Genomic DNA, 27,870 nt, shown 5'->3' on the forward strand with positions numbered 1-27,870 from the left:
GCCTTGCTCTGCATCCGCTCGCTGGAATGACAATTATTGGGGCGTTATCTCCCGCTCCTTATCTATTGGCGGCCGGCCGGCCTGCCTGCCTGTCGTCTGGTAAGCATATGGGTAAAGGCAGCTAGTTTTTAGCAGTTCGGATGCAAGACTGGTGCTTGTCTACTACTGATTGAAATACTTTGGCTTGTGTTTCTGGCCACACTATGAACGTCTATGGAACCAAGAACTTCCCAGGACCGTGTACTGAGCAGGAAGGATAATTGTAGCTGCTGCTCTCTGTTGCAGCTGCCGGTGAGTCGGATCCTCTGATAGCCTTTTGTCTACAGGCTTCCGTGAAACAGTTTTGATTTTGCAAGCTGCCCCTGGCAATACGGTACCAGCAGGGACGTGCTTTGTCTTGCTTATCAGCTGCTGCTTTGCTGGGCAGATCCTTCCCCTTTGCGCCTTTCCAAAGCCACGGGCGGGGCCTGCGGCGGTACGAGGATACCGCGACGTTAAACCGGAGCAAGCGTGCGCGGCGCCGGCCGCCCGCGGACTCGCACCAGTTCAAAGACACCCAAGCGCGGCCGCCGCTTCGTTAAACCGCTGCAACGGATGCGGCGGCGCCGGCTCGCAGGGGAGCTCGCGGCTCCTCTAGCCCCACCCGGGCTCGCTGGGCGGGCGCGGAGCGCCCCAGCCTGGCCGGGCCAAGCTACAGCCGCGCGCGCGCGGCAAGGCCTGGGCACGGGCCGGGGCCAGGGCCGGGAGCGCGCGCGCGCGCGGCCGGCTCTGTGACGTGACGTGACGTGGCGTCTGCAACGCGCTCTGCGCCAGGCTTCGGCGGGCAGGCTGCGCCCGCTACCTGTCGCCGCCCTTTGAGCAGGCGGGCCTCTGCCGGTGACGCTAGGGCTGGCCCCGCCCCGCCCGTGTCGGTATTGGGCCATCCCGGCTGACGTTGGCAGGGGAAGGGGCGGGCTCTCAGGCGGGAGGGGCGCGCGCCCGGCAGGCTCGCGGGGCGGGGGCGGGGCGGGTGAGAGCCTGCAGGGGGCGCAGCCAGTCACAGCTGCTCTCCCGGCTGGGGGGTGCGGAGTGAATGGCGGGGCGCGGGGGCTGGAGGAGGAGCGGGGGCTCGGGTGGAGCAGGGCTGGTGGGTGTGCGGGGCCGGGGGTGGACGGGCTGAGCAGCTGGGTGGGCTCAGGGGGCGGCTGGGACCCCCCTCCCCCGTTCTCCCTCGGACGGGCTGGCCCGGGCTAGAGCAGTGAGGGCCCGGGGCTGCTGGTCTAAGCCGGGGAGCAGAGGAGTTGCCCCTGAAGCCCCCCCCGCAGCCCCCCCTTTCAACTCCCGCCTGGCGTGTGTGTGCGAGTTGGCCGGCTACTCGCTTCTGCAGGACCCCAGCAGGGTCCCTGGGCCCTTCCCCGCCGCACCCCGGCAGGAGTCTCCATCTCACGCTGGCCAGGGCAAGCGGGAGCCACGGTTGCCTGAGGAGTCGGCAGCAGGAAACCTGGGAAAAGGAGGAAGAAGGCCGAAGGGTCTGAGATGGAGGAGCCGCTCTGCTGCTGCGAGTACATTGACCGGAGGGGGGAGAAGAACCATGTGGTGGCCTGTTGCTGTGACTGCGAGGACCTCGATGAGGGCTGTGAAAGGTAAAGAGCCTAATCTCTAATCTGCCTTTACATAGGGGGGCTCGTGCCACGCTCATTACCGTGGTATCTTGAGTGTCCCCCCCCCCCCCACTCTTTAACCAGCTTCTTTAGAAAGGGGCACTGTGTGGTCAGGCTCAGCTTTGGAAACCCAGTCTGCCCATAGCTGCTCCATTTGGTACTTTTAAGCATCTCCCTGTCAGATAGGAGTGGCTGTCTGTGTCAAGTGCCAATTGACAAGGGAATGATGGGCATTTGGGGAATGTCAAAAGCCTTCTGCCCGGTTGGGATAAAGGCTGGGGCAATGGAGCTGGTTGGGAATTCCACAGCAAACCGGGATTTCATCAGAAAATTCTTGTTTGTTAAACCCAAACTGTTTTGTGGAAACTTACTGGGTTCAAAGAACTTTCACTGAACCACAAGCAGGATTCCTGCCTGCCTGGTTTCCTGCCAGCTCGCATGCAAGGCTGCTAGAGACCCAGGACTTCCAGGGTCTGCAGCATTAGGGTAAGCCCCACAGTGTGGACTGCTCCAGAGCCAGAGATCTGTGAACACCCAGACCTGATTCTTGTCAGTTTCACAGCTGCTATTCAGCTGGTTTCTGAATCAGAGAGGGATTTTGTTGAAGTGGGTAGATGGAATCACAGAAGTTAGAGAGGGAAAAGGCCTAATATTAATAGAATAACCTTGCATTGGTCTTTAGAGATTTCTTTAAAAAGGCACAGCTCCTGTCCCAGAAAGATTACAGGTTACATCAGATGGGCATAGAACAGGAAGAGGCTAAAGAAATGGGGAGTGAGTCAATGTGATTGATGTGAAGTGATTGAATCTTGTGGGTTCTGATAGATTGTAAGGAGAGACTGAACTAAGAGGGGAGTAGACAGCACAGAACTGTCTCATGTATGTGAGCAAAATCTGTGCTTTTCCCTAACAGGTGGCTGACGTGTAGATCTTTGCCCCCGGGGACTTTAGAGAGAATTGCAGACACCATCTTGGATCACTTCCGCATCCCCTGGCTTAAGGGGGCCATAAAGATCAATATCAGCCTGCTCCCACCACTCGTCCTGCTGCCAGTCTTCCTCCACGTAGCGGCTCTGCACTTCCTGTTGACACTTGTTATCCTGACATCTCTTCCTGTGGTGGTGCTGTGGTACTACTACCTCACACACAGAAGGAAGGGACGGACTCTCTTCTTTTTGAGCCTGGGGCTGTTCTCTCTGGGGTACATGTATTATGTGTTCCTCCGGGAAGTGGTTCCCCGAGGCCATGTGGGGCACACTCAGGTGGTTATTCTCACCTGTGGGCTAATTCTCATGCTTGTGGCCCTGTCTCAAGCCAAGAGAGACCCTGGCTACCTTGCCAGCCAAATGAGCAATGACAACTCACCATGCCAAGGCAGCAATGACTTGCCAAACAGGAAAATCCTGGGGAGTTCCAATGGGCTTCATGGAGCAGCTGTGTCTGGCATTGCCAGCTGTCATGCTAAGAACGATGATGCCAAGGGCTATTCCAGAACGTTGGCCGAGGCACTAGACAGAGCAAAGGAGGACTGGTGCACCAAATGTCAGCTGATGAGGCCACCTCGGGCTGGACATTGCCGGTTGTGTGGCATATGTGTAAGGAGACTGGACCATCACTGTGTCTGGTAGGTGCCACGGACTTCTGAGGTTGTTGTTTAAGGTTAAAGAAGTTGTTGCTCTTTGATCCAGATGCTAGCAGTCAAATAGGGCTGCCCCTTGGATTTGGTGCCTTTCATCTTGGTACAGAGAGCGGTCATTTGCCCTAAGTAGGGTGACCTGATAACTAGCCAACTCTGGTGTAGGAGATCTATGTTTCAAAGACCAGTTTTTGGTCTCTGGGTCCTAGCCTGTCTGCAATGACGGTTTTAGGGAAATTTCCCACTGTGACTCTAGAACCAGTACAGTTCCACTGAGTGGAGTACTAGTGATGTAAGACAGGTGTCAGGTTTTTTTTACCGCCATGATGTTTAAACATGCTCTGAGCAGGTATAAATTTTGTGACACACTAGCGCTCCTGCAATTGTTTCCACCACTGGAGCTGCACTGGTGTTACAGCAGCAAGGGGAGAGTCCCTAAAATTGCCTGTGTAAATGCAGCCCAAGATCTCAGGGATGGTGGTGTGCGGATATATCAAGCAAGGAGACATCACCTTTCTTAGGCTTTTAGGAAAGGCTAAGAGCCTTCCAGCAGGCAATTGACAGGATGTGGGAGGCTCTCCCAGAGCTTTATTGACACTGGCAGGATCTGAATATGCTGTTTTACATTTCCTTAATTATTGGCCTAAATTACTAGCCTGTGCCCTTGAGTGGATTTATATGCACTCTGGTGAGTGTATTATACAGACACACCTTAAAACCAAATTCTCTGCCAGTCAAGGGAGAGAGACACTTTTTTTTTTTTTTTTAAAGTAAAGAAAAATGTTTTATAAAATGTTCTTTCCTTTGGAGGATTAACAGCTGTGTAGGGGAGCGGAACCACCGAGCCTTTATCCTTGTGCTATCACTCTTCCTGCTCACCTCCGTTTATGGAATTACACTGACCCTGGACACCATCTGTAGGGGCCAAAATATGTTCATAGCGCTGTTCTACTGCCCAGGGATCTATGCAGACTACAGGTGAGAAATCTTCTCAGGGACAGGGCAAGGGGTGGGGACATGGGTCCTTCCTCAGAGGTCAGATCATGTAGCTCAGTTCCCACTTGTTACTTGCTTCCATTTCCAGAGGCCCCAGTCCATCTCCTATGGCCTGTGTCGTGCCTGACAAACAATGAATTTATCCTCACAACTCCTGGGAGACTGAGAAGTGCTGTCCCCATTTTACAGCAAGGGATGCTGTAGGCACAGAGTTAGTTTCTCAAGGTCCCATAGAAAGTCAGTGGCAGAGCCAGGACTGGAACTCAGTTCTCCTATGTCCCACTGCTGTGCCTTAAACACAAGACCATCCTACTTGTGCCTCCGTCTCTGTCCTTTTACCTCATCCTCAGTGTATGAGTCTTCCAAGCTGTTGCTTCTTCATCTGACTCCCTCCACCAATCCCTGCTGTCTGAGTCCCCAGACTTCCTTTCTTAGTCTCTGGCTCCCTCCAAAGATCCTCACCTGCTCCCTTCCACTGCCTCTCCAGTGCTCAGGAGCTCTCATGTTGCCTGGCTGCATCCTGCCATCCCTTCATCAGCTCCACAGATCCTCCTTCCATTCAGCTGCTTCTGTGTTGTCCTATAGTTCCAGTATTTATTTATTTTATTATCCAGTAGCGCCTAGAAGCCCCTATTGGGATGGGGTCCCCTTTGGACTACATCCTGTACAGCTTACACAGTAGCTGACAGCCATTGCTTTGAAGAGGTTACAGTCTAAATCAGGGGTGGGCAAAATATGGCCTGCAGGCTGGATCCGGCCCACGGGATTGCCACTCCAGTGGAGCCGCGGGGCTAAGGCAGGCTCCTGGCTGCCCTGGCCCAGCGCCACCCCCAGAAGTGGCTGGCACCACATTCCTGAGGGAGTGGGGGGGGAAAGGGCTCCAAGCACTGCCCTCGCCTGCGGGCCCCAGCCCCCATTGGCTGGGAATGGGGAACTGTGGCCAATGGGAGCTTCGTGGGAGTTACCCGCAGGTGAGGGCAGCGCATGGAGCCCTCTGCCCTGCCCTCCCCTCCCCCGGGGGCCGCAGGGAGCCTGCCTTAGCCCCGCTGCGCGCTGCTGCCACCACGGAACTGCTTAAGGTAAGCGACGTGCCAGGCTGGAGCCTGAACCCTTCCTGCACCCCAACCCACTGCCCTGAGCCCCCTCCTGCACCCCAACCCCTTGCCCTGAGCTCCTACCTGCACACCGCACCCTAACCCCCTGCCCCAGCCCTATGTTCATGGCCCTGTATGCAATTTCCCTACCCAGATGTGGCCCTCGGGCCAAAAAAAATTGCCCACCCCTACTCTAAATAGACAAGATCGGGAGTGGGGAGAAGGAATTCAATATACAAGCAAGTGATCAGGGAGGTTGGGAGATGAAATGCCAGGTCCAAGAGTTTTGGGAGTTACTGGATGGTGTATAGCTGGGGAGTGGCAGTGATGTAGGGAAGGAAAGAGGTTGAGTTGTAGGAGAGGAGGTGGGAGGGCAATGGAGAGGTTGGGTTTGTGACTGCAGCAGAGACTTAACCAGTCCAAGGTAGGTGTCAGTCAGGACATCAAGTGGTTGCCGCCATGCAGAGTTTGGCCTTCATAGTCTAGCACTTTTTATAAGATGTCCTGAAAGATCACCCCCTTCTACTCCCATGCAACTGGTGTGGGAGAGTGGACCAGGCTGTTAGTGACTAGAGCATTTGAGTGGCTAGATTCAATGAACAGACAGGAAATGAGGGCTGGTGGGTCCCAGACTGCAGCTGCTACCTTCTGTGACTGTGTAAGCTGAGCTCCCCTTAGAGTTTGTAAACAGTGTGATCTAGTGGTTAGGGCAGAAGAATGTGAGTCAGACCTCCTTTACCCAGCTTCACCAAAGATTTGCTGGTGTGACTCTGAGCGTGTCACTTCACTTCACATCTCTGTGCATGGGTTTGTCCAGCTATAAAAAGGGTTTAGTGCTTGCCTCTCTCCCAGGCATGGTGACAAAAACATTAACGTTTATAAAGTGCTGAAATAGAGGCTAGAACACTGGACTGAGACTCAGGAGGCCTGGGTTCAAATCCTGGCTCTGGTGGTGACCTCAGTTTCCCCACCTGTACAATGGGCATATTGATACTGCCCTCCTGTGTAAAGCACTTTGAGTTCTACTGATGAAAAGCACTAGATAAGAGCTTAGTTTTATTATTATTAGTTCCCAATCTGGGCTTCAGTTTCCCCACCTGTAAAAGGAGGATGATACTGACTTTTGTAAAATACGTTGCATTCTATTGGTGAAAAGTGCTGTATAAGAGCTGGGTATTATTATTTTATTATTGGAAATGTATATGGCTGTGTAAGTGCTAAGCATCATTATTAGCGATGTTGTGGGGCTTTAATGTCTGTAAAACCCTTTGGGATCATCTGATGAAAGGGGCTGTTGTAGCACATATGGAAAGGGACAGAAGGGAGATCTGTTACCAGGGGAAATCTCTCTCTAAATCTCTGAAGCTACAGATTAAAGCAGCTGTGCCCACATTAAATGGCTTCCTTCCCATCTCTTTCCCCACTGCCAGCTCTGCTCTGTCATTCACGTGTGTGTGGTACTGTGCCATTGTAACGGCCGGGATGGGCTACATCCTCCTCATCCAGCTATTGAACATCAGCTACAACGTGACCGAAAGGGAAGCTCGGCTGGCTCTGCGGGAGGACACCGGGCGCAGGCTTCTGGGCGGGATTGTGGTAGACACGGGCAAGTATAATCAGGGCTTCCTGTACAACTGGGGCCAGTTCTTGACCCTGGGGTCACCCACTCCTCAGCACTCTGCTGAAGACATTGTGTGAAATCCCTTTCCCACTGATTGCAGTGACATTCTGTGGAGGTGAATGGCTCCTTCCACAGGGATCCCACTGCCATTCCCTACGGACTTGGAGGCTATGCCCATCTCATCGTCGGTGTCTGAAGAGGCATTAAGGACAGATGGCTCTCGTACACCAGAGGCCAAAAGTAGGGTGCAGAATGAATTAAGCCATATGCACCAACCGGGAGAGACGAAATCACACTCCTCCCCCACCTGCCTCCACACAAAGAAATTATGCACAGTTCAGGAAGATTAACAGCACAAGACTTTGAGAACATGGATGCTCCATGTCTGGATTTCAGAGCCAAGATAATCAAATGCCAGGCTTCAGGCCTCAGCTGGGCACTGCAGGGTTCAGGACAGACTCTCCTCACTTACCCACTTGCAGCATTTCACAAATGATGTGATGCCTTGTGCTGATGAAGCGAACTATAATGTGTACTAAGAGCAAGCCATTCCAAGAGACAGGATCGCAATCATAATGGACCAAGGGGAAGATATTTAAAAGGGGCTTTGTCTTGTGGTAGCTTTAAGAACCAACTAGGACTTCTCTTCTCTCTTGTGGGCATATTTTTCAATCTTCCATTTCATCCTATCCATAAAGCTGCATCAGCTGTTAGTGCTTCTCTTAAGTGCCTTTGTGAGCAGTACATCTATAGGGCTGTTTGAGGTCCAGTCCTCTCTTAGCCGCCCCCAAAGGGGCTATTCCATCTGTGTGTGAGGGGAGGACTGATCCCTCCTGTGCCAGTGATTTCTTCCCTCTGCTTCTCTGAGTTGATCCAAGAGCTTGACTCCCTTGAAATATTTTTGTTCCATTAGCAATTGCTAGCTGGTAAATATTTTTCAATAAGAAAGCTGTAAGTTCCCAAGTAGCTGTTACTTATTCTGGGGCAGTGGCCCAGGTGGGAAGTAAATAGACCCTTGTCTGCTGCTGCTATTGGCTTGTGATTCCCCCTTCCCTGTGATGAGAAAGGAATAATAGTACTCCTGGGAGATGGCGTACAGTTGCCCAGATCCCTGTCCCCCTATCATTGAGAATGTGCTCTACCCCCAATAGATCTGTTTCTCAAAGGAACTGGAAAGGCAAGATTTAACTCGGAGATCTGGGGATGAGAGGAGGGTTTGTTGGGCCTCACAGAAGACTGCTAAATGAAAATGTTGGTTGCAATGTTTTATAGTCAGGATATTAGAGAGACAAGATGAGCTGGGTAATATCTTTTATTGGACCATCTTCTCTTTGATAAGAGAGAGAGAGGCTTTCAGGCTCGTGTGATCTGAAGAAGAGCTCTGTGTAAGCTCAAAACCTTGTCTCTTTCACCAACAGAAGTTGATCCAATGAAAAATATTACCTCCCCCACCGTGTTTCTCAAGTGAAATGGTTGGCGGGGGTTACGGCGGCGTTGCTAGAGGCCCGTGAGGACTAAGTACACCTGCCTCTCAACCACATCTACCTGGGCTCCACATTTAGCTGAAATCACAAGGGATGTCATTTGGCAGATCTTATATCAAGCCCTGTTTGTGCACGTTGTAAACACCACTGTAATTTGATATGCCTGGCTAGATAAACCCTGGGCTCAGAAAGCACTGGAGTATTGTAGATCCAGACTGAGATGCACAGGCAGAGATGGGAGGAATCTCACTCTAATTATTAATATGCGTCTACTCCACAAAAACAACAATCAGTGAGTAGTCCCCTTGGTGGCAGACCGACCAAGGACTGATTGGAGACTTGAACTCCCCTCTCCTTGCTTAGAGGTCATCTCTTTAGGGTAGGGTTGATAGTATATTACCAAAGAGTGTGTGTGGGGTGGGGGAGGAAAGAGCAAGAAGGCAAGCTTCCCCTCCCTGTCTTACTGTACATTCAGCCCCCAATCTGCTGGTCTGGAACCTTTCACCATCACCACTCATGATACAATGCCCAAGTTCAAGTCAATATGCCCCTCTTTGCACTGTTCTGTTGCTTGCTAAAGTGGTATATGCAACTTCTGTGTCCTATAGCATAATTAATGAGCCTTAGGAACTGCTGTGCTTGGAGCCCAGCCACATGGAAAGAGCTGCTGACTTGTGCAGTCCCCTTTTTGTGATCACTTTAAAAGGGAGAAACCTCTGTTTCCAGTCAGAGGGAAGGAAAGAAGAAAATCAAGAGATGTGGAGACCTCTGGCCCTTTATTATCCCCATTTCAATGAGAAAAGTCATATGGATCACAATGCTTGTCCACTGGCATGATGATGTTGATCTCACTTCTCTTGGGACTGGAGTTATGCTCACATCAAGAGCTTGCCTTAATGCTACTTAACTGCAAATGTGTCTGTAGCAGAAATACATTTAGTGGGGCCGTGGGGAGCCTAGATGGAAGAGTTCTGCCTCATACAGTGATCTCTCACAAACCTCTGTTGGGAACTTGGAAAGGTTGAGATAATGTTGCCTTCTGGGCAGAAAAAAGCCACTAGAGGGCATGTGGTGTAGAGCACAGAACTAGGAGCTAGGACCTTGGGCAAGTCACCTAACCTCTCCATGCTTGTTAACCCCTCTGTGAAGTGGGAATAAAACTCTGAACTAGTGTGTTTACCAGTGCCATCGAGTGGGTGGAATTGGAGTTGCTCAACTGTGTGTCAGGCCCAAACAGCTTCAAGTGGTTAGAGGCCTGTTTTTGCTGCAAGAGGATCTGAATTCTATTCCTACTGCATGGGAAGTTCTAAGTGGCCATAGAATGCACTCTGGTGGCAAATGCACTGTCTTAAATGGCCACCTTCTTGTTTACAGTCCTAGCCGTCCTGAGAGAGGATTACCTCATGAATGTCTTTGGAGAGGGAAAGCACAATGTTGACTTTTTGCTCTGTTTATACAGTGCCTAGCACAATGGGGTTCTGGTCTATGACTGGGGCTCCTAGGCACTATAGTGATATAAACACTAATATCGGGTTCTGTCCTTTTCATGGTAAGAGCTTCAGATTTACTCTGTTTTGGGGTTTGGAACTTCCTTTGAGTACCCACAGTGCAGCAGAAAGTCCAAGAAGGGCAATGCCCCCCTTTTCATTTCTATTGAGGGTGGATTATCTCACATTCTTTGTTTTAACCTTGTGTCATTGGACTAAGGATGACTTGCAGCCAAATGTTAAAATCCACCACAGTAGTGGACATAAAGAGAGAATCTTGGGGTTGTGAAAAAGAGATAGAGATGCAGTTCGTGCAATAAAGCAAGGCAGGCTGGTGAGGGATAGCCACATGAATAATATGATAGATGGGGAGCACACTGTATTTGACAGATGGGCTGCAGGTTGGGCACCCAGCTGGGTCCAACAGGTGCTTAAATCTAAGCTCCTTGGGGCAGGGAGCAGTCACTTGTCCGTAAATTGTCATGCATACTCATAACAATCACAAAATCATTACCATTCTGGCCTTTTAAAGGCTCTCCTGAGCTGCAGAATAGGAGTGTCTAGAGCTGGTAAAAGTCTGGGGACTCTAGCAAATTTTTAAATTGTTTTTCCTGGTTTTCTGCCTCAACATTTTGAAATGTAAAAAGATTTATCCCTTTTTGGCAGCATCCTTCTTAAGAGACTTTCAGTGCTATTGAGTTGGATTCACTTTACACACCAGGAAGAATTTTAAAGGGGTAGGACTGTCATAATACTACTAAAATTGCACAGATACTAGTGTCCTGGTTGGTGAATTTAGTGAAAGCTGTTGCAGTTAGATGCATGGTACTAGCGATAACTTGGCATTCTGCCGTAACTGCCTCTTCTCAATTTTGCATTTGTGTTCTGGTAGACGAGTGACTTTTTTGAAGACCATTTCTTGACTTTCATCTTTACCCAAATGACTGAAGTCACTGCTGACCAAGAAATGTCAGATTCCAATCATATTTCAGACTCCAATGCTGTAATGGTGCTTTTCCTTTCAAAATAGACTGCTTCAAGTGTCTTAAAAAAATCATGTGCTGTAAAATTTCTTCTCTAGACAAATGAATTCTGCCTAGTGTCTTAATAATCACATGCTCTATGACTTCCTTCTTTGTATAAATGCATATTTCCTCATTAGAGCAGGATGTGTGTTTGATTATGGATCTACTATCTCTACTATGTTTTCAATGGAGGCATCTGCTCCCTAGGATTTTCTTCCACTGCAAGGATGTTTGTGAAGTGAAAACCCTGCAAGGGACAAGCTGAGATCCTTCCTGAAATCAAGAATCTGACTTCCCAAGAGTTTACATCATTAGGGAAATGGTTTTAATGATAAAATGAAAAATTAGTGTCTGAAAGAAGAACTGCTTCTAACCTGATTCATTTTTCCTAAATTACAGGAGGAACCCTAAATATGAAATGCTGTTGTGTGAGTTTTATTAAAAGGATTGTGTTGGGTGGCCACTTTGTAACATCCCGGTGTTTTCAGAGGGGTGTAGTTATGAGTTCAAATAAATAAAACCTATCTCTAGAGTGGTCTTGGTTAATTTATAGTATGTTACAGTGCAGATTAACTGAATGCTTCCAGCCAATCATACTGGGTTACAGAGACTTGCATTTCTATTCAAATCCAGCCAGGTCAGTAGTGACTGAAACCTACCACCATCCTAGTGGCTGTGAAATGAATTTGGATGTTGAGGGGAGATGGCCCAATTCCCAGTGAGTAAACAGCCATAGCACGACACCATCATCACATCTGGTATTGCCTAGTCATTCCTAGTCTCAGAGGGAAAAGGATTGAACTTCCCCAAGTGTTTCCTCATAACCTCGAGGACATTGGTTTTGACCATTTAAATTCTGCATTAATTCAAGTTTGAAAGCTGGAGGCAAACTCTAAAACAGTCACCAGCTGAGGCTGAATCTATTTTCTCATTATGCCAAAACCTCTTACACCTCACCCGCTCGGTGGTAAGCGTTTGATGGGATAAATCTTAAATTTGGAAAACCGTAACATCCACTCAAAATGTTTTACAGGTGCCCTGTACAATCTACCAATAGCCTTATCAGAAAGAGCCTGGCCTCTGGCTGCTCTGCGTGCGATTATTTCAGCTAACTGTTTAGCTGAAATCAGCAGGGGGCAAGGTCTGATCCAGAAGAAAACTGGTGTTATGGTAAAGTTTCATCCCTGTGGACATTAGTCCCAAGAGCTGTATTTCTAACCCCTTCGCTAGCACTAAATTCATGAGAAACTGCATCTATCTGAACTGTTAAATCCTAGACTGTGAGGGACATAACTGCAGCAGTCCAGGCCTTCACAGGCATCTGACAAAAAGCTAAGCACCTCCCAGTGACATGGTCTCTGCTAGAATCCTCCAAACTAGGAAGTCTGCGAGAGTATGAGTGGGTCTGCTAAACTAGCAGGAAGAAAAAGGAGGATGAGAATGCTGAAGAGCGTCTAGGGCCCATCTATCATGCATGGCCATGGGTGTGAGGTACTTCATGTTTTGTGTGCTCTATCTAAGATGCATTATTTTCAGAGATAGTGATGAGCAAAAACTAACTGAAGTTAGTAAGCTATGTTATGTTAACTTAGTTAGTTAAGCTAAGTTATGTTAGTTAGAAGTTAGTGAGCTGTGCATGCCTAGCTCAAACCCAAGGTGACACAAATCTAGCATCCAAAAATTGAACCCATCTGTTTCAAGCCATAAGAGGGGTTGGTTCAGAAGAACCTTCCCCCAGGGCAAGGTTATTCCAGAATCTTCCTTTGCCAATGCCAGAGACAGGATAGCAGTGGATGATGGCCTGCTCCAGTATGGCAATTCCTATGTTCCCACAGCTGTCCCTAGAAAAGCCCTGAACTGTCCTGTCACCAGCTGCCTGCAGCTCTATCTTGATGAGAAACCCGATGTGACCCTGCCCTTGTCATCTCACTAACTGCAATTTTACCTATACCAAGAATCCAGCCTTAAAGGGGGCAGCAGGAGAACATACCATTCCCACATGACAGCTTCCTGACTGGTGCACGAATACAGGAGGATGAGGAAGGATTAAAATGTTCTCTCTATAAAAAGGAGGCCGGTAACCTGAGAACGGAAGGGCCGGCTCTAATGCATCCTAATATATAGAGACCACTGGTGAGATTTCAGCGGGGCCAGTGTGCACCAAGAGGCAGATACTACTGCTACTGTTCTATCATCACACATTAGTCAGGAACGTACCAATGAGTGGAGGGGAGTCTAAATTGCACTGAAGAATTGAAGCTGGCTAGGTTTGTCCTCCGCTCTTCCCCTCTGCCCATGTTCCCTGTCTGCTGATCTTTCTCCAAAGGAGATCTTATCCCTTCTGCAGTGCCCACCCTCTCCCCCACCTACACAAGCAATCTCCCCAGCACCCTTCCAGCTGCTGTTCTCTCACACAATCTGACCTTAATGCTTCTAGCTGATCTCCCACCACACTCACCTGTCCTCCATCCACACACCTTCAACTCCTTTCCACCCCAAGATAAGTGCCCACATGACTTGACAGCAGTCAGGTCTGTAACCAAGATTTGGGCAACAGGCATGCCTTGCGTTCCTTAGCATTTGAGAAGTAGGCTGTGGGAGGGAAAATTAGGGAAAGATAGTCTTGTTAGGATAGAACTGAGAACCTGTCTGGCTGTCATGGTACAGGGTGTGCTTTGTAACTCACCCTGCTCTCCATCCAATCCTCGCACCCAAGTAGGCAAAAGCCTGAGAAGAGAGGAGCCCTTGTTTCCAGCTTTGTTACACCAGTGAGAGAAGCAAATTCCAGTCTCCAAATGCTTATGTCCATTGCTCAGGTGTTCAGAGCTGGGGACTGTTAGGAAGAATGCCCTAGCGGATCTCAGCAGGCATAGCAATCACAACTATCTAATATAGACATGAGATTTTTTTAAACAACTGTACTAACCAAATCCCCATGTGTAGGCTAGAGCACTATTTCTTAACTCAGCTGCAACACTAACAAGTTAAGGCCTAATCTTGACTGGGGTGATGGTACCTCATGTTAGCTAGTAAAAAGAAAAGGAGTACTTGTGGCACCTTAGAGACTAACAAATTTATTAGAGCATAAGCTTTTGTGAGCTACAGCTCACTTTGCAAACACTTTCTAAACCTCTAATCGAGACAAGGCAAATTGTACTTCAGCACATGCTAAACTAGTAGAGTTAAATTAACCTGTGGGGAGCCCAGGCTTCAACACCACCACTTTGGCTTATGCTAAAGTTCAGCTTGCCTTGTTCTGGACTAGAGTTTTAGAAGTTATCTGATCATGGTAGGTAGCTTGATCTAACTAACAATACATCTTTAAATCCTAGTCTAGACAAGGCCTATGTGTGGTTACAAACAAAGGATGTAGCAGCACTAGGAACAGACTAGGAAAAAGGGGACTTTTTTAAAAATGGAGCTAGTTGCTATGATTTGAAACACCACTCAGCACCATGAGTAGATAGTTCCATGCCTATACTCTTGAGTTAGCAGGTTGTGCTATAAGTTAGACTTGCTGCTAGGGTCGATCCCCATCCAAATAATGGTTTTAACGATGTTCAAGTGTGTACACAAAGTGCTATGTTTGTGTTTCAAATTCTGTTAGCTAACTCGATGGCAAAACACCTGCTTCTAAAGGTTAGCCTCCCTCTCCTCCCCCAATACAACAGTTTAGGAACAGTTCCTTATGGGGTCAGGGTTTTGTGTAAAGCTCAGCAGGACATGGGTTGTTCAACGATGCAGCTATTTTTGAGGGTAAAAGGACTCCATTCATTTCATAGAATATCACAGTTGGAAGGGACCTCAGGAGGTCATCTAGTCCAACCCCCTGTTCAAAGCAGGACCAATCCCCAACTAAATCATCCCAGCTAGGGCTTTGTCAAGCCTGACCTTAAAAACTTCTAAGGAAGGAGATTCCATCACCTTCCTTGGTAATGCATTCCAGCGTTTCACCACCCTCCTAGTGGAAACGTTTTTCCTAATATCCAATTTTTGCACTTGTCCTTATGGAACCTCCTCAGATTTCTTTTGGTCCAATCCTCTAATTTATCTAGGGCCCTCTGTATCCTATCCCTACCCTCCAGCGTATCTACCTCTCCTCCCAGTTTAGTGTCATCTGCAAACTTGCTGAGGGTGCAATCCACACCATGCTCCAGATCATTAATTAAGATATTGAACAAAACTGGCCCGAGGACCGATCCTTGGGGCACTCCACTTGATACTGGCTGCCAACTAGACATGGAGCCATTGATCACTACCCGTTGAGCCTGACAATCTAGCCAGCTTTCTATCCACCTTATAGTCCATTCATCCAGCCCACACTTCTTTAACTTGCTGGCAAGAATACTCTGGGAGACCATGTCAAAAGCTTTGCTACAGTCAAGGAACAACACGTCCACTGCTTTATTTGCAGATACAGCCACATTGTTTCAAACCACAAGGCGAGAGTACTGACAACAGAAAGGCATCCCGGGCTCTGCTCCAGTGCAAAAAGATACGTTTCGGTTCTGCACTTCCTGTCCCTCAGGGAGGAAGTTCAGTGTTTCAATTGGACAGCCCTATGCTAAAGGCAGCAAAAATCCCTGGGAGGTTTGGAAGCAAAGTGCATCTGGCCTGGAATTTATCCTGCCTTGATTCTCGTGTTCTAGCCCAGCTCACTGCCTGTCTGACGGGGTGTTGCTCTGGCGTGTTCCCACTGTGGAAAAGCAGCCTGGTGGCTAAAGAGTGACACCAACAGTCCAGTTTCCACTGTCATCCTCAGGTTAGACTGAACGGTAAAAGTGGCACTTGAAACACAAGTGGCCATGGGCCCTAGAACACCTCCTTTGGCCCCCACTGCACCAAACCAGGAAGAGCTCCTGTCATTCACAGGGGTGAGCTCACATCACTAGCTGAAGCCTTCCACTTAGGTCCACTCTGCTCATCAAGGAGGGAGTGTTGCCCAGAGTCCTTCCTGTCATCTTTGGAAGTCGGGGAGAATTTCGGCTACTCTCTTGCGTAGCTGCTCTCTCCTTGCCTCTTTTTCTCTTTCCTCCTTCATCAGTGCTGGGTACTGCCTCCAGGCCCTGAACATGGTCAGTGTTATTCTCCTTTAAAAAAGGGAGAGGGAAAGGACAGATGAATGGACAGAGCCATACACACGGCCATTAAAAGCCTCCGCTCTATTCTAAAGCAGCCAGAGACCCCCAGGATTCATCCCCTCTATTGCTACAGTCAGGGCAGTGACAGGTTAAAACTATCCAGTGCAGGCAGTTTAATTACAGATGTGAATCATCCCAGAATACTAACACTGTGCCCTTCTATCTTGCCTTCCCTCCAGATCTCACTCCTTTCACTGGAAGGATTCATTAGTCAGTGTTTGCTGAATGCTCTGAAGATGAAAGGTGTTATATAAAGGCTAATGAGGGTCCTTGAGAAAAAGGAAGTGAAGGCGGCTTCTTCAGGGGAGGCTACCTCATGGAAGGAATGAGAGAGAAGAGCAGCCTCATTCAGTGCAATTCAACAGCTTGCAGGCCCAGTCACTTCACTTCCAGTCTCTCTGGATTCTCCTCTACTCCTCCAGTTCACTGTGCCTGTCACCAATAACCAGGCACCATTCCAATCTTAGCCCTGTCAATCAGGTTCAGCGTTAAACTATGCAGGAGTGTGAGTAAACTTGCAAACTAAAACCAAAAAACACATTGATTTCATTGACTCTTCCCATGAGCCAGTGATGGAGCTTGTCTGCACCGAACCCATGGGAATGAGATTTGACGTCTCTGCTTCCTGCAGTGTCTTTGAGACTTAACTTTTCACTGTACTGACTGTAAGAAATGTCCTGTTAAACATGCACTACAGCACAGCTATGGGAGAGTAAATTGGAATCTATTCAGCTTCATTCATCGTCAACAAAATTGTCAGCTTGGGACTGACAAAACTGCAGAATCGGGTAAGAGGCAGAAAGAACCACCTGGATTCTCAGATCCCAAGTGCCGTTTGCAGCTAATCAGCTTTGGATTCATAAACTGAGCCCATTCAATCTGCAAGGTCACCAAGAACAGCAGCTCTGGAAGCCCTGCAATGTTATTCCCATACAATCACTTGACTCACTATCACTGTACGTAAAAGTTTTTCTAAGCTGGCTTTTTAACAGGAGCTGTGTGGCCAGATCCACTGACTGACTCCGAAAGTCTCAACTGTTCATCATCTTCTCCCTGCCCCTCCTCCAGGGAATTCAGAATTGCTGAAAAGATTAAGGACCAAACTCCCTTTTTCAATCTGCATGGAGCCATCTTTCTTCAGATGTTCTGCACCCATTGTCAGCCCCGTGCGTATTATGAGACCAGAATATCACAAGCAAGAGCCGCCTTTCACAGTAAGTGACAGCGGGGTATTGTCTAAATATGGTGGGTTGAAGGGGAAAGGCCAGACACTCAAAAATGTCCCATAAGGTAGGTACATGCCAAGTAAGAACAACTCTCACTAGGGGAATACGTTTACCTATCACTGTGCTCAGCTGCGATCTTCTGCTTTTCCCATAATGCATTCTTCTCCTCGTTGAGTAGGTCAAACCATGCCCAGAACAACTTCTTCTTGAGAGAGGCTGCATAGAGCCTGCTAGCTCTCTCTTCCAGAGCAGAGAGATAATCCTTGTACTGGAGAAATGACAGAGGGAAAGAAGTAAGCTTGTTCTCCTGGCCTCCTCACTAAACAACCACAGAAGAGTATCAAAGAAACCTCTAGTGAAGGTAATAGGCATGGGAATGAGAAAGAGAGGCGGGAGGAGCAACAGGCAGTGGAGTAAAGGGGTAATGACTGAAGGGAGCAAAGAGGAGGCTGTGATTGAAGGGGTGAGAAGACGAGCAATAGGAAGGGGGAGTGATAAGGGGAGGAAGGGGGTAGAGTGGAGTAAGGCAAGGGGTGATGCAGATAGGGGAGAAGGGAGAAAGGGGTTGAGGAGGCAAGTGACGTGAAAGGGAGGTCAGTGTGACATAGCAGGCAGCATGCAATGACCATGTGATGCAAGGCTCACCTGGAGCCCATGGGTGCATGCAGTAGGCCCTGAAGTTGGGTTCGGAGTGTGAGAACAGTTGGTTGGGTTAGTAACATCCCCACCCCTTTGGTCTGGGCTCACCTTTAACCAGCTCCTGAAGCCCCTTCTGAGTAACATGCAGGACAAGAATTCCTCAGCTTGAGCCATCTTCTCAGCGAGGCTCTCCTGGATGTGCCAGAGCCAGGCCAGCAGGCACTTTCTTTGCAATCCCGAGCAGTGGTGCTTTTGTGCCACCTGAGCAGTTAGGAGGTAGAAAAAAGGGCCAGTTACCTAAATAAATATGTTGTAGGACTGCAGCCAGGGAAACGCCACTGCAAAACTACCTCTGCTTTAATGTATAAGGTCCCATGACACACCATACCCAACTGTTCCACACTCTACGCTGGCTTGACTATGTCTCTGACCAAGTGGCTGATCAACTTGTGGACTGAGGACTGAAAGCCCCTCATGACTGCGAGTCATTTTTATCTTTGTATAACTGCAGATGTCCTCCTTACTCAGGCAGAATGTCACACTGATTCTTAAAAAGGAAAAGGAGGACTTGTGGCACCTTAGAGACTAACAAATTTATTTGAGCATAAGCTTTCGTGAGCTACAGCTCACTTCATCACTTCATCAGTCTCTAAGGTGCCACAAACACTGATTCTTACCACACTATCAGCCTCAAATCACGGGAGTATCGCAGGTAACTGCAGGCTAATTAGAAATGATTTGCTTTCATCAGCTTTGAATTTGCTGTCTTTATTTCACTGTGTGCCATTTTGTTCTTGTACACAGGGACATGGGAGCATCCAGTTGAGGTTTTGTCTGTCCTTCTTTATTTCATATACAACTATCACGTCTCCTTTTGCTCTTCTCCTTTCAAATGAAATCGTCCTAGGGCCAAATTTTCCAAAGCACTAAGGCCCAGACCCTCACAGGTATTTAGGTACTTGAAATTAATTGGTGTTAGATACCTAAATACCTTTGAGGATCCACTGCTGTGTGAATTTAATATTGGAAACATCCTCTATTAAGGAAGGATGCAATGCCCTGCTCTTGCAGGGGGAGGGACTCAGTCAGTCAATAGTTTTTTCCATCTCCTTCTGCCTTCAGAGTCCATTACCTATTTCTCCCCCACAACCCCATTTGACTGCTGCTTCCTTCCTTTCTCTTCCCTCAATAGGCACTTTACCACCATGTTTTCCTTGGCTTGCTCCCTCAGCCTCTTCCAGGGCTCCAGCCCCTGCTTTCTCAGCAGGACCTTCTCATAATGGTCTCTGGCTTTTGACAGGAGCTGCCGCTCTTTCTCCAGCCTTCTCTGCTTCTCCAGTTCTTTCTGCAATTCAAAGACCAACAGTTTAACTCATCTGGGGTGAAATGGATGGTAAGGCACATAACCACAGACAGGGAGTAGATGGGGATCCTGACCTGGCCAGAAATAGGAATCTGCAGCTTGTGTAGCTACTACCACAAGGTGGCCAAACATCTCTGACACATACAAACACATCAGCTGCTACTGGAATGAGCCAACCATGGCTGTGTGAAGCAAGGGGAACAGTCTCCTTCAAGAAATCATGAAGGCTTGAAACCATTTTGGAAGAATGACCACAGTATTCGAGAAAGTCACCCCCAACTTGTATGTCAAAGGAATGAAGAATCTAGCACGTGTATACATTGGTATGGCTCGGTCTCACAGGGGTGTGAAAAATTCACACTCCTAAGACGCATCTATACCGACCAAACCCGCTGTGTAGTTAGAGCTATGTCAATGAAAGAATTCTTCCATCAACCTAGCTACAGCCTCTTGGGGAGGTTGTTTATCTACACTGATGGAAGAACCTCTCCTGTCGGTGTAGGCCGTGTCTACGCTGAAGTGCTACAGCAGTATTTAGGTTACTGAACGGGAGAAAGGAAGCATATTTCTGGGATTTAAAAGCATCTTGCTGCTTGGGCTATTGCCATAGCTCATTCCCAAGCAATAGCCTTGAGATGGCAGTTCCTGCCTGGCAGAAACTGCTGGTGTACCAGAGGAGATAGTCCCATTCTTTGGCAGGAAGCTGCCACACTATGGAACTCTTTCTAGGGCTTATTTAGCTGAAGTGACATATTTGTTACTGGTGCAGTAGGGTATAGGGACATGAATGAAAGGAGCAACTCAGAACGAGGTGTGGGTACAGCACAGCCAGCCACAGTGCAGGCTTCACCCACACAGCCTCACTGATGCACCTCAAACCTGACAAAGCATCTGCAGGGACCATCAACTGGACAGTGAATGCAGCGTCCACAGTCCATTCAAACCTCAGCTTCTGTTGAAACTGCCAATATGGGAGCATCCAAGAGTGATAGTGGGTTTTATTCTGTGGACACCGGTACAGTAACTGAGATACCAACTCTTTTCATTCTGGCCACTGAACAGTTGCCAGAGGGTAATGGCTTTTGCTCTCTACCATTGTGGATGTGGGGCAGAGACATACAGTGTTCTGCGCACCAATTTCCGCTGTCTCCTCTCTTCCCTCCTCTTCTCCAGCTGGGCCTCTTTTTCAGCAGCCTCCTTCCTCTGACGCTCTTCCTCTTCGGCCTTCAGCTGCACCTTGGAAAGAAGGACATGGCTGGAATAAAACCAGATTCACCACATTTGAACATTCACAGGAACAAAGGACATTCAGACCAAAGACCAGAGAGGTGAGCATCCTGCCTCTAGCAATGACCTTCAACTGTTGTGCAATGATGTACATTAGGGTGGGGAAGGACACTGCTTCCTGCAAGTGATCGCTATACAGCCTGAAGCATTGCATTTGACAACCCTTCTCTGGGCCTGAATAACTTTACATATTATTGAAGGTTATCCACTCCCAGTTTCTCACTCAGCCCTGAGTTCCACAGGCTACCTCTATGATCTGGGCTGTTCTACTTTTACTTCCACACAAAACCATCATGAAGTTAGTTTTATGGTGGCTCAACTGTATTTCCCTGATGTGCCACGGACACTAAAAATCAAGGAAGTTGTTTCACTGAGGCAACATTCACACCCAGCACAGCACCATTCTCCAAGCATTCACCCTCTCCTGTCACAAACTTCCCACATACCAACACCTTCTGTAGCACAATCACTTTCAATTCAACAATGCTGTCACCTTCAGCACACACATCAAAGAACTAAAAACCCCTCAAAGGCGTGTCAGTCACAGATGGGCAAACCTATTTGGGTACACAGTGAAACCAATTTGTGTACCCAAGTGTACACAGTAAAACCAAAGTGAAATCTGGATCCTGGCCTGCCCGCCAATTGAAACCTTCTCTACGGTTTGGTTAAGCCTCTTCAACCCACTTCCATCCCACAGGAGGCAAAACATCATTTTCTGGAGGATCCTTATTCTGAACTTCCTGATTTCAGTGCAGATAACATCACAACCTCAGCGTTATGGTAACAGTTGGTTCCATTTAAGAGGGCCACTCTGTCAAAGGAACATCTATGACAAATTCCAGCACAGACTATAATCCACAAGAGCCCCTGTGATAGAAGAACCATGAAGACTGGCTTGGCCTCCTTCCATTCCACCTAACTTAGGTCCTTGGTGAGATGCTGCTCTGTCTGAAAGCAGCTGGGCTCAGGATTTCATGTGAATTATCTGATCTTCTCACTTTCAGGATTTATTTCTCCTATAATAAGGTAATTCACATCTAAACAACTCCCTTCCTGCCTCTAACCTTCCAGGCATTTGTTTGAAAGTGCTACCTGAGCCTATACAGGTTGGAGATCCTGGAAAATACTTTCCATGGGGTAGATGGGGCTAATCACATTAATTACACAGACACACACATACATGGTAAATCATCCTTATTTGCTGGCAGACATTTACTACTAAATAAAGAACTGTAGGATTTGCTGTACTGGATCAGATCAAAGGTTCATCAAGCTCTGTGTCCTCCTGATGTTACAGAGGAAGGTAGAAAAAAACCACACACCTGGCTGGATGTGCAGTGCTGCACATGAGTGGGTGGAGCAGGGAAAAAAATCCGATCTGAGCCCTGTCTATGATAGCAAAAATCAGAAGTCCAACCACTTTCCTTAGGTTTAAGGACCTTGTGGAGGGAGAGACAGTTTGGCAGGTGAAGAGATGGTGACACTTTTTGAATGAGCTTAGGATTTTCAGGGACTCCCCCCAGATGCGTAAGAGATTTCTTATTTCTAGAAGTGCTGAAGATGCAGCATGTTCATCCAGGAGCAAGAGAAGCAGAGAGTCTAGTATTTCACATCACTCAATGGTGACCCATTCAGTACTGGAATTGATAGGCTCTGAAGAGAATCCCACCCCATCCTCCCTGGTTGGAAGGATAGTAGGCATGAGGGAGGAGCTTGGAAGAGGGGCAGAAGTGGGGAAAAATGAGCGACTTCAGCACTCCAGCAGGGAGGTCAATCACTCACCAGGCTGTGTGGGTGGGGATGTCCTGTTGTGATAGGGTTTGTTTATCCATTTTTGGGGTGTCTATCAGACACTTACCAATGGGCTCAAGTTCATCATGTAAATGAAGGAGGAGGTGCTTTTCCCAGCACTTGACTGTGAGGGGCTTCCTTTCACAGCCACTCTCTCAGCCGGGGTGTCTCAGATTAGCTCTCGGCTTTACTTACCAGTTTCTCCTCCTCTCTTTTTCTCTTGGCCTCTTCCAGTTCCCTCCTCCGTTCTGCTCGGTGAATTGCTCTCTCTTCCATGGCTAGAGAATTAGAACCAAGGGGACATGAGGATTAGTATATATGAGCTACAAGGCCATGGTAGCAGTTTGGGAACAGGACGAATGTGCAGTTCTGTCTCCAAACTCACATTCGAGCTTGACTTGGCACGGTCAGTGTTGAGGAGCTCGGGTCCCGCCAGCTCTTCAGTCTGGCAGTGCAGTGGAGGACTTGTGGGAAGAGGTTACACTGGTTATGGGAGTGCTTGACATTGGTTATGACTGACCCCCTGTGGCCACCTCTCAGAGCAACATTGATGGGCTCGGATAGGAGCCACGTCCGGAGTTTCTGTAACACAGGACCTTTAAGAGGAGGTAAATGCAGAGAATCTGTTCCTTTCCTCTTTCCCATCCCTATGAGACACATGATGGCCTTAATAAGCTCTATATGTGATCAGGATATGCTAAGGCAGAGGTTCTCAAACTGTGGTCCGAGCTCCATTCAGGTGTTCCATGGATAGTTCCCACTACGGTGTGTGCCTGGGAGGCCGCACACACAACAATGAAGGGCCACCCTCCTCATTACTGGAGCCACGCAGGCGTGGCTCCACTAATGAGGTGTCGGGACCCTGGAGAAGACGCACATGTAAGATGAGGTGGTGGCCTTGGGGGGAATAGGGAGGGGACAGTGGGGTGAGAAGAGGGGCTGGGGGTGAATTTGTGACATGCAGGGCTGCAGTGGCCAGAGAAAGAGGCAACTTTCCCCAGCTCCAGGGCTGCGGCTGCCAGGGAGAGACGGCCCTCCTTCCCAGCCCCAGCTCGGGGGCTGCTGCAGCGTGGGAGAGAGAGCACATCCATCACATTAGAAAGGTAAAACTACTGATATTAAAATATGAGTTGTATGCTTTTATTTGTAGAAAAAAAAGACATTAATTATTATTAAGGGTTTTTTTTATAGAGAGCTTTTGTCCAACGCGCTTTACAATAGTTAGCTAATGGTACAAACAACATTTGGAAAGATTATTAAGTGGTGCGCCAAGACCCTCAGCAATTTTCAAGTGGTCTGTGGAAAAAAGGGTTTGAGAACCATTGTGCTAAGGATATGGAGCAGATAGTAGGTTCAGTATAATGGTGCAGGACATTCTACAAGCCACCCTTCTCCATCCCCGGAAATGGCCAGTTTAGGTGTAGCAGAGCATTCACACTGATTTTGTTTGAGAAGCTAAGCAATGCTTCCTTGCAGTGCTTGGGGAATCATTCAACATGGTTATAAATTATTCCAGCATCCACAACAGTCTCATGTAGCTCATCAGCAAAAATGACCCACACCTGGGGTAACACAAACGAAGACTCAATCCCCCAGAAGGCCTCATGTCTTTGCAATTTTTTTTTACTGAATGGATGTGCTTGTCCACTGAAGCCTCTGCCAGCAGAAGACACCTCACATTGGAAATAAACCATGCCTAGATGGTCAGCTTCCAGCCATCAGATCCTGTATCACAAAGATCACAAAAACCTTGGGGTTCACATGAAGAAATCATTTGAGACCAGAGGTTAGTCCATGGCAGAGTGATTGGGTTGACTTTTGACCTCTACTGTTCAAAGTCACAGCTTACTGCATAGTGCTAGAGTTAAAACAGCGAGAACTAAGAGAGAGGGCATAAGCTAAAAAGGCCTCTCAGCAAATGTCAGCCTGATGCATGCTTCATAGCAAAGCTCCTACCCAAGGCTATAAGATGGGCATCTCTTATTGAGTGGAGAAAGCTGGGTTATGGGCATGATAGGAGAGGCCTTTGCTCTAAACTCCTCAAAAGCGATGAGTTTTATCCTAAGTACAAGAAGACAAAGTGTCCAAGGATGGGACTGTATAGATTCACTCTCCTTGTGGTAACTGAAAACAGACTTACAAGGCAGGGAGCAGAGACAGGGAGAGTTGCCAGCATGACAATGCAGAGTCAATCAGGCATGGTCCCTAGGTTTTACTCTTCTATTCTCAGGCTATCCACATAAAACATCCTTTTCACAGCGTGGCTGGCACTTTAAAAGGAGATGGGTCTCAGCCTGTGCTTAATTTGTGCCAGGACTTGCCAGGGCTGAGCCTCAGCACCTCTGGGCTTGGCAGTTCATAGCCCTGGCACCTCTGGGCTTGCTGCATCAGTTATGAATGTTAAAAAAATTGCTTGAGCCCCAGCACCTCTTTCATTACAAATTAAGCACTGGTCTCAGCCCCACCTGTGACATGGCCGACTGAACTCCTCAGGTTGGAACATGTGACTGGTGGGTCATGTGATTCAATCAAGGCCTCTTGGATAAATGAGGGAGAGGCCTGGATAGAGAAGTGACCTAGAGGTAGTTAAGGGGAGAAACTTCATCAGTGGCCTGGCTGCTGAGAGCAGCTAGGCTCTTGTAGGGACCGTGAGAAACCAGGAGAGCAGTAGAAGGGTTTGCCTGATGACTTCTTGGAGCCAGAGAATTGGACAAGGAAGACAGAGGCCTGGGTAGGAAAAGCCTCGGAGTGGCTGCTTCAATTATTTTTGGGACCTTAAGCATGGTTTGAATTATTCTGAACTTTGTTAATAAACCAGACCCCCAAGATGGGCTGTTCTTATTACACTTGTGACAGGAGTCCAGGAGGGGAAACTGAGGCAGAGTGCCACAGAGCTGCCACAAGGGGATGCTTAGGAGGCAGCTCTTGTTGCAACCCTTAACAGCCAGCCTACAACAGCTGGGATTGTTACCTCCCTTACCCATAAAAAGTAGCAGTACACATCAGTCAGACTTTAAGAACAGTCCCATGGAGAACTTTTTTTCCCCTGATTCTTCTGTTTGGGTGCAGATGTGCAATGCAGCTGATTGAAGGGGAGCTGCAATGGGATCTCCAAGAGACCTGGACAGATTGACTGGTGAGAGAGGTAAAATCCACTGGTTCAGTCTTGGAGACCTTACTCATGCAAGCAGCTTCCTTGGCTTACTCACAAGGACTTCCGGATGCAGCTCTTCATGTTGTTCTGACTCTTGGGGTATGGGTACAGTTATTGAGATGCCACTGCTTCTCACATGGCTTTTGTGAGATCCGTTGAAATGCTGCATTCTCATTGGTCAGCAGAGAGGGTGAAATCATCATCAAGGTGTCACTTTGCTGATAACCTCCTCTCTCCTGTATGTTCTGTCAGAGCTAGTCTTTGCCCCTCAATGTCAGAGTGAGGCAGTGACAGGTGCAGTCAACAACCACAGGCAGTTCAGTCTTTTTATCACAGTAAAGAAATTGCTTCCCCAGTTCTGCTAGGGCTTTCCCAGCCAGGCTGTTAGAGATGGGCCCAAGTCAAATGGATCTGGATTTTGATCCCTTCAAAGACATGGGGGAAGGGCATGTGCTGGGATCTAGGGTTTTGGTTCAGCCACACCTCTAGTTGATACAGTGATAACAACAAAGCAGGGCAGTGGGAACCATCAGCAAAGCATCTCGTCTTCCAATAGATAAGTGCAATGAGTCACTGGACTGTACTTAGCAGGAGTTAGTAGGGATGGCTGCCCACTCCCCAGCTGTCCTGGGTTCACTCTCTCTGTGGGAGTGAGGAAGAGAAAGAAGAGGCTCCCTGGTATCCCTGAGATCTCGCTGACTGATGTATCCATAATAAACAATAGAGATGGGACTGAGGTGCTAAATTCAGATCCAGATTTCAAATGCCACAGTGTCAATCCTGGGTTTGGTTGGATCTACTACAGGGATTGGGGGGTGAGGGTGAACAGCTCTGAAATTCTGGTCCAGATCCTGGTTCAGATTCCAAACCTCCCCAGAGTTTGGGAGTCCTTTGATCTGTGAATTTGGTTCAGGCCCCTCCCCAGTTAGTACAGCCCCAATACTGGCTGAAATGAGACAGCTTGAGAGAAAGTAAGAGACATGGGTAATGACCGAGGTGTTAACTCTATGCAACATAGCATAGAAAGGACCCATGGGCTGAGGGGACTTGATAAGTGTTGATACATTTCTGCCAGGGAATAGAATAAAGAGTGAACAGGAATTATTCACAGCTTCACATGGTGGTAGGATCAGTAGCAATGGCCAAAGCCAAAGAGGGAAACACAGAGCTGAGACACTAGGGAAATATATTAACAGTGAGAGGGACTGGTTATTGGAATAAACTAGCAGGGGCAGTTCCACCAGTGCAGAGATTCAGGAACAGCTGAGAACAGGCTTTAGCACAAATGGCCTTTGGGTGGGATTTTTAATAGTACCTAAGTGAGGTAGGAGCATAATCAAAATCAATGGGACTTGTATTCCAGGGCACATTTGCAGATCCCACCCATAGTCATTAAGCAGGCTTCAGACATGATGACCTATTGTCCATAAGTCTCTATCAATATTTTTCTCTCCCTTTCTCATGTAGTTTTCTCTCTTTCATACAGTTCTTTTCCTGTCTGTCTCCCTTCCTGTCTTGAACTTTCTCACTTAGTGGATCTTCTATTCTGTATCAGTTTGCCTCTTTTTAATAATTGCAAAGCATCTTGGTTAATATTGATTTTTTTTTTTTGATAAATATTCAAGTATTGGCCTGAGGTTGTTTCCTGGCCCTACTGCGTGTGATTCTATGGACTCCGTTGCCTTGAATGGAACCAGAAAACTAGTTGTAAAAGGAAGAACAAGGATTCAATTCTGGTGGAAGTTGGGTGGCTGAAAAGACAGGCACAAATAGTGGAGTGGGGAAACAGAACAGTCAAAATGTAGCAACCCCATAGGGGAGCTGCAATTCAAAAGGGCTGTCTCAATAACACACTGGGGATGGCATCATAGTTCTATTACTGTCTTTCTTTCATGTCCCAGGCCCTTGGGGTCAGGCTGGGGGATGGGGAGGTAGAGCCAATACCAAAGCTCAACTGTAACACTTTGCTAGAATAATAAAATAATAATGAAATAAAATTTCACAATGACAAGCATCTCCAACCTACAAAGAGGGAGAGGCTCAAAGTGCTGCAGCAAGAGACTGGGACCCACAAGCAAAGCTGCCCAGGCCCCCCCTCGGGGCAGCATCAGCACCCACACTTCACAGAGAAGCCAGCATTCGACAGTGCAGGTATGTTTTTCTTGTGCTTTTAGTCTGTGACTAAAAGGGAGGGAGGGACCTGCCTTATCTGGGTTCCGTAAAGCATAGTGCATATTGACTGAGCTATAAATAGCGCTTACCAGCACTTCACTTTACAGAACA

At 48.0% G+C, this 27,870-nt stretch overlaps 2 protein-coding genes across 10 annotated transcripts in view; one reads left to right on the forward strand and one right to left on the reverse strand.

Moving 5' to 3' along the window:
• Window positions 1-1,096: 1,096 nt before the first annotated feature.
• ZDHHC23 (zinc finger DHHC-type palmitoyltransferase 23) lies at window positions 1,097-27,223 on the forward strand. 6 transcript variants are annotated; one of them, XM_038385279.2, is made up of 5 exons: window positions 1,114-1,622; window positions 2,554-3,264; window positions 4,087-4,254; window positions 24,087-24,219; window positions 25,503-27,223. In XM_038385279.2, exons 1-4 carry the CDS (start codon window positions 1,516-1,518, stop codon window positions 24,196-24,198), a joined length of 1,098 nt encoding a protein of 365 aa, XP_038241207.1. In that variant the 5' UTR covers window positions 1,114-1,515; the 3' UTR covers window positions 24,199-24,219; window positions 25,503-27,223. The 6 variants fall into 6 exon arrangements, 5 of the variants coding, with proteins under 5 accessions (XP_038241191.1, XP_038241207.1, XP_038241216.1 ...); XR_006280388.1 differs by lacking the exons at window positions 24,087-24,219; window positions 25,503-27,223 and adding exons at window positions 6,797-9,312; window positions 18,636-18,657 and having other exon boundaries at window positions 1,115-1,622; XM_038385263.2 differs by lacking the exons at window positions 24,087-24,219; window positions 25,503-27,223 and adding an exon at window positions 6,797-11,213 and having other exon boundaries at window positions 1,097-1,622.
• The window catches only part of CCDC191 (coiled-coil domain containing 191), a 37,248-nt gene continuing 24,741 nt past the window's right edge, over window positions 15,364-27,870 (reverse strand). For 3 of the 4 annotated variants that reach the window (XM_038385145.2, XM_043511995.1, XM_043512007.1), the window contains 6 exons: window positions 22,629-22,711; window positions 20,487-20,588; window positions 19,191-19,334; window positions 18,098-18,250; window positions 17,464-17,618; window positions 15,364-16,073 (listed from right to left, as the gene is read on the reverse strand). In XM_038385145.2, coding sequence (XP_038241073.1) covers window positions 15,941-16,073; window positions 17,464-17,618; window positions 18,098-18,250; window positions 19,191-19,334; window positions 20,487-20,588; window positions 22,629-22,711 — 770 coding nt within the window. In that variant the 3' untranslated portion in view covers window positions 15,364-15,940. Of the gene's footprint in view, window positions 16,074-17,463; window positions 17,619-18,097; window positions 18,251-19,190; window positions 19,335-20,486; window positions 20,589-22,628; window positions 22,715-27,870 lie in introns of all 4 variants that reach the window. The other variant, XM_043511997.1, reaches the window with a different exon arrangement.

This window comes from Dermochelys coriacea, chromosome 1, assembly GCF_009764565.3.
Source record: "Dermochelys coriacea isolate rDerCor1 chromosome 1, rDerCor1.pri.v4, whole genome shotgun sequence".
Classification (NCBI taxonomy): domain Eukaryota; kingdom Metazoa; phylum Chordata; order Testudines; family Dermochelyidae; genus Dermochelys; species Dermochelys coriacea.

What these genes read in the sequence shown, in the direction of transcription:
- ZDHHC23 (XM_038385263.2), top strand. Translation starts at nt 1,516, where the DNA reads ATGGAGGAGCCGCTCTGCTGCTGCGAGTACATTGACCGGAGGGGGGAG. An exon ending in CTGGACCATCACTGTGTCTG is followed by an intron (nt 3,265 to 4,086) that starts GTAGGTGCCACG and finishes TTTCCTTTGGAG; the next exon opens with GATTAACAGCTGTGTAGGGG. An exon ending in GGGATCTATGCAGACTACAG is followed by an intron (nt 4,255 to 6,796) that starts GTGAGAAATCTT and finishes CCCCACTGCCAG; the next exon opens with CTCTGCTCTGTCATTCACGT.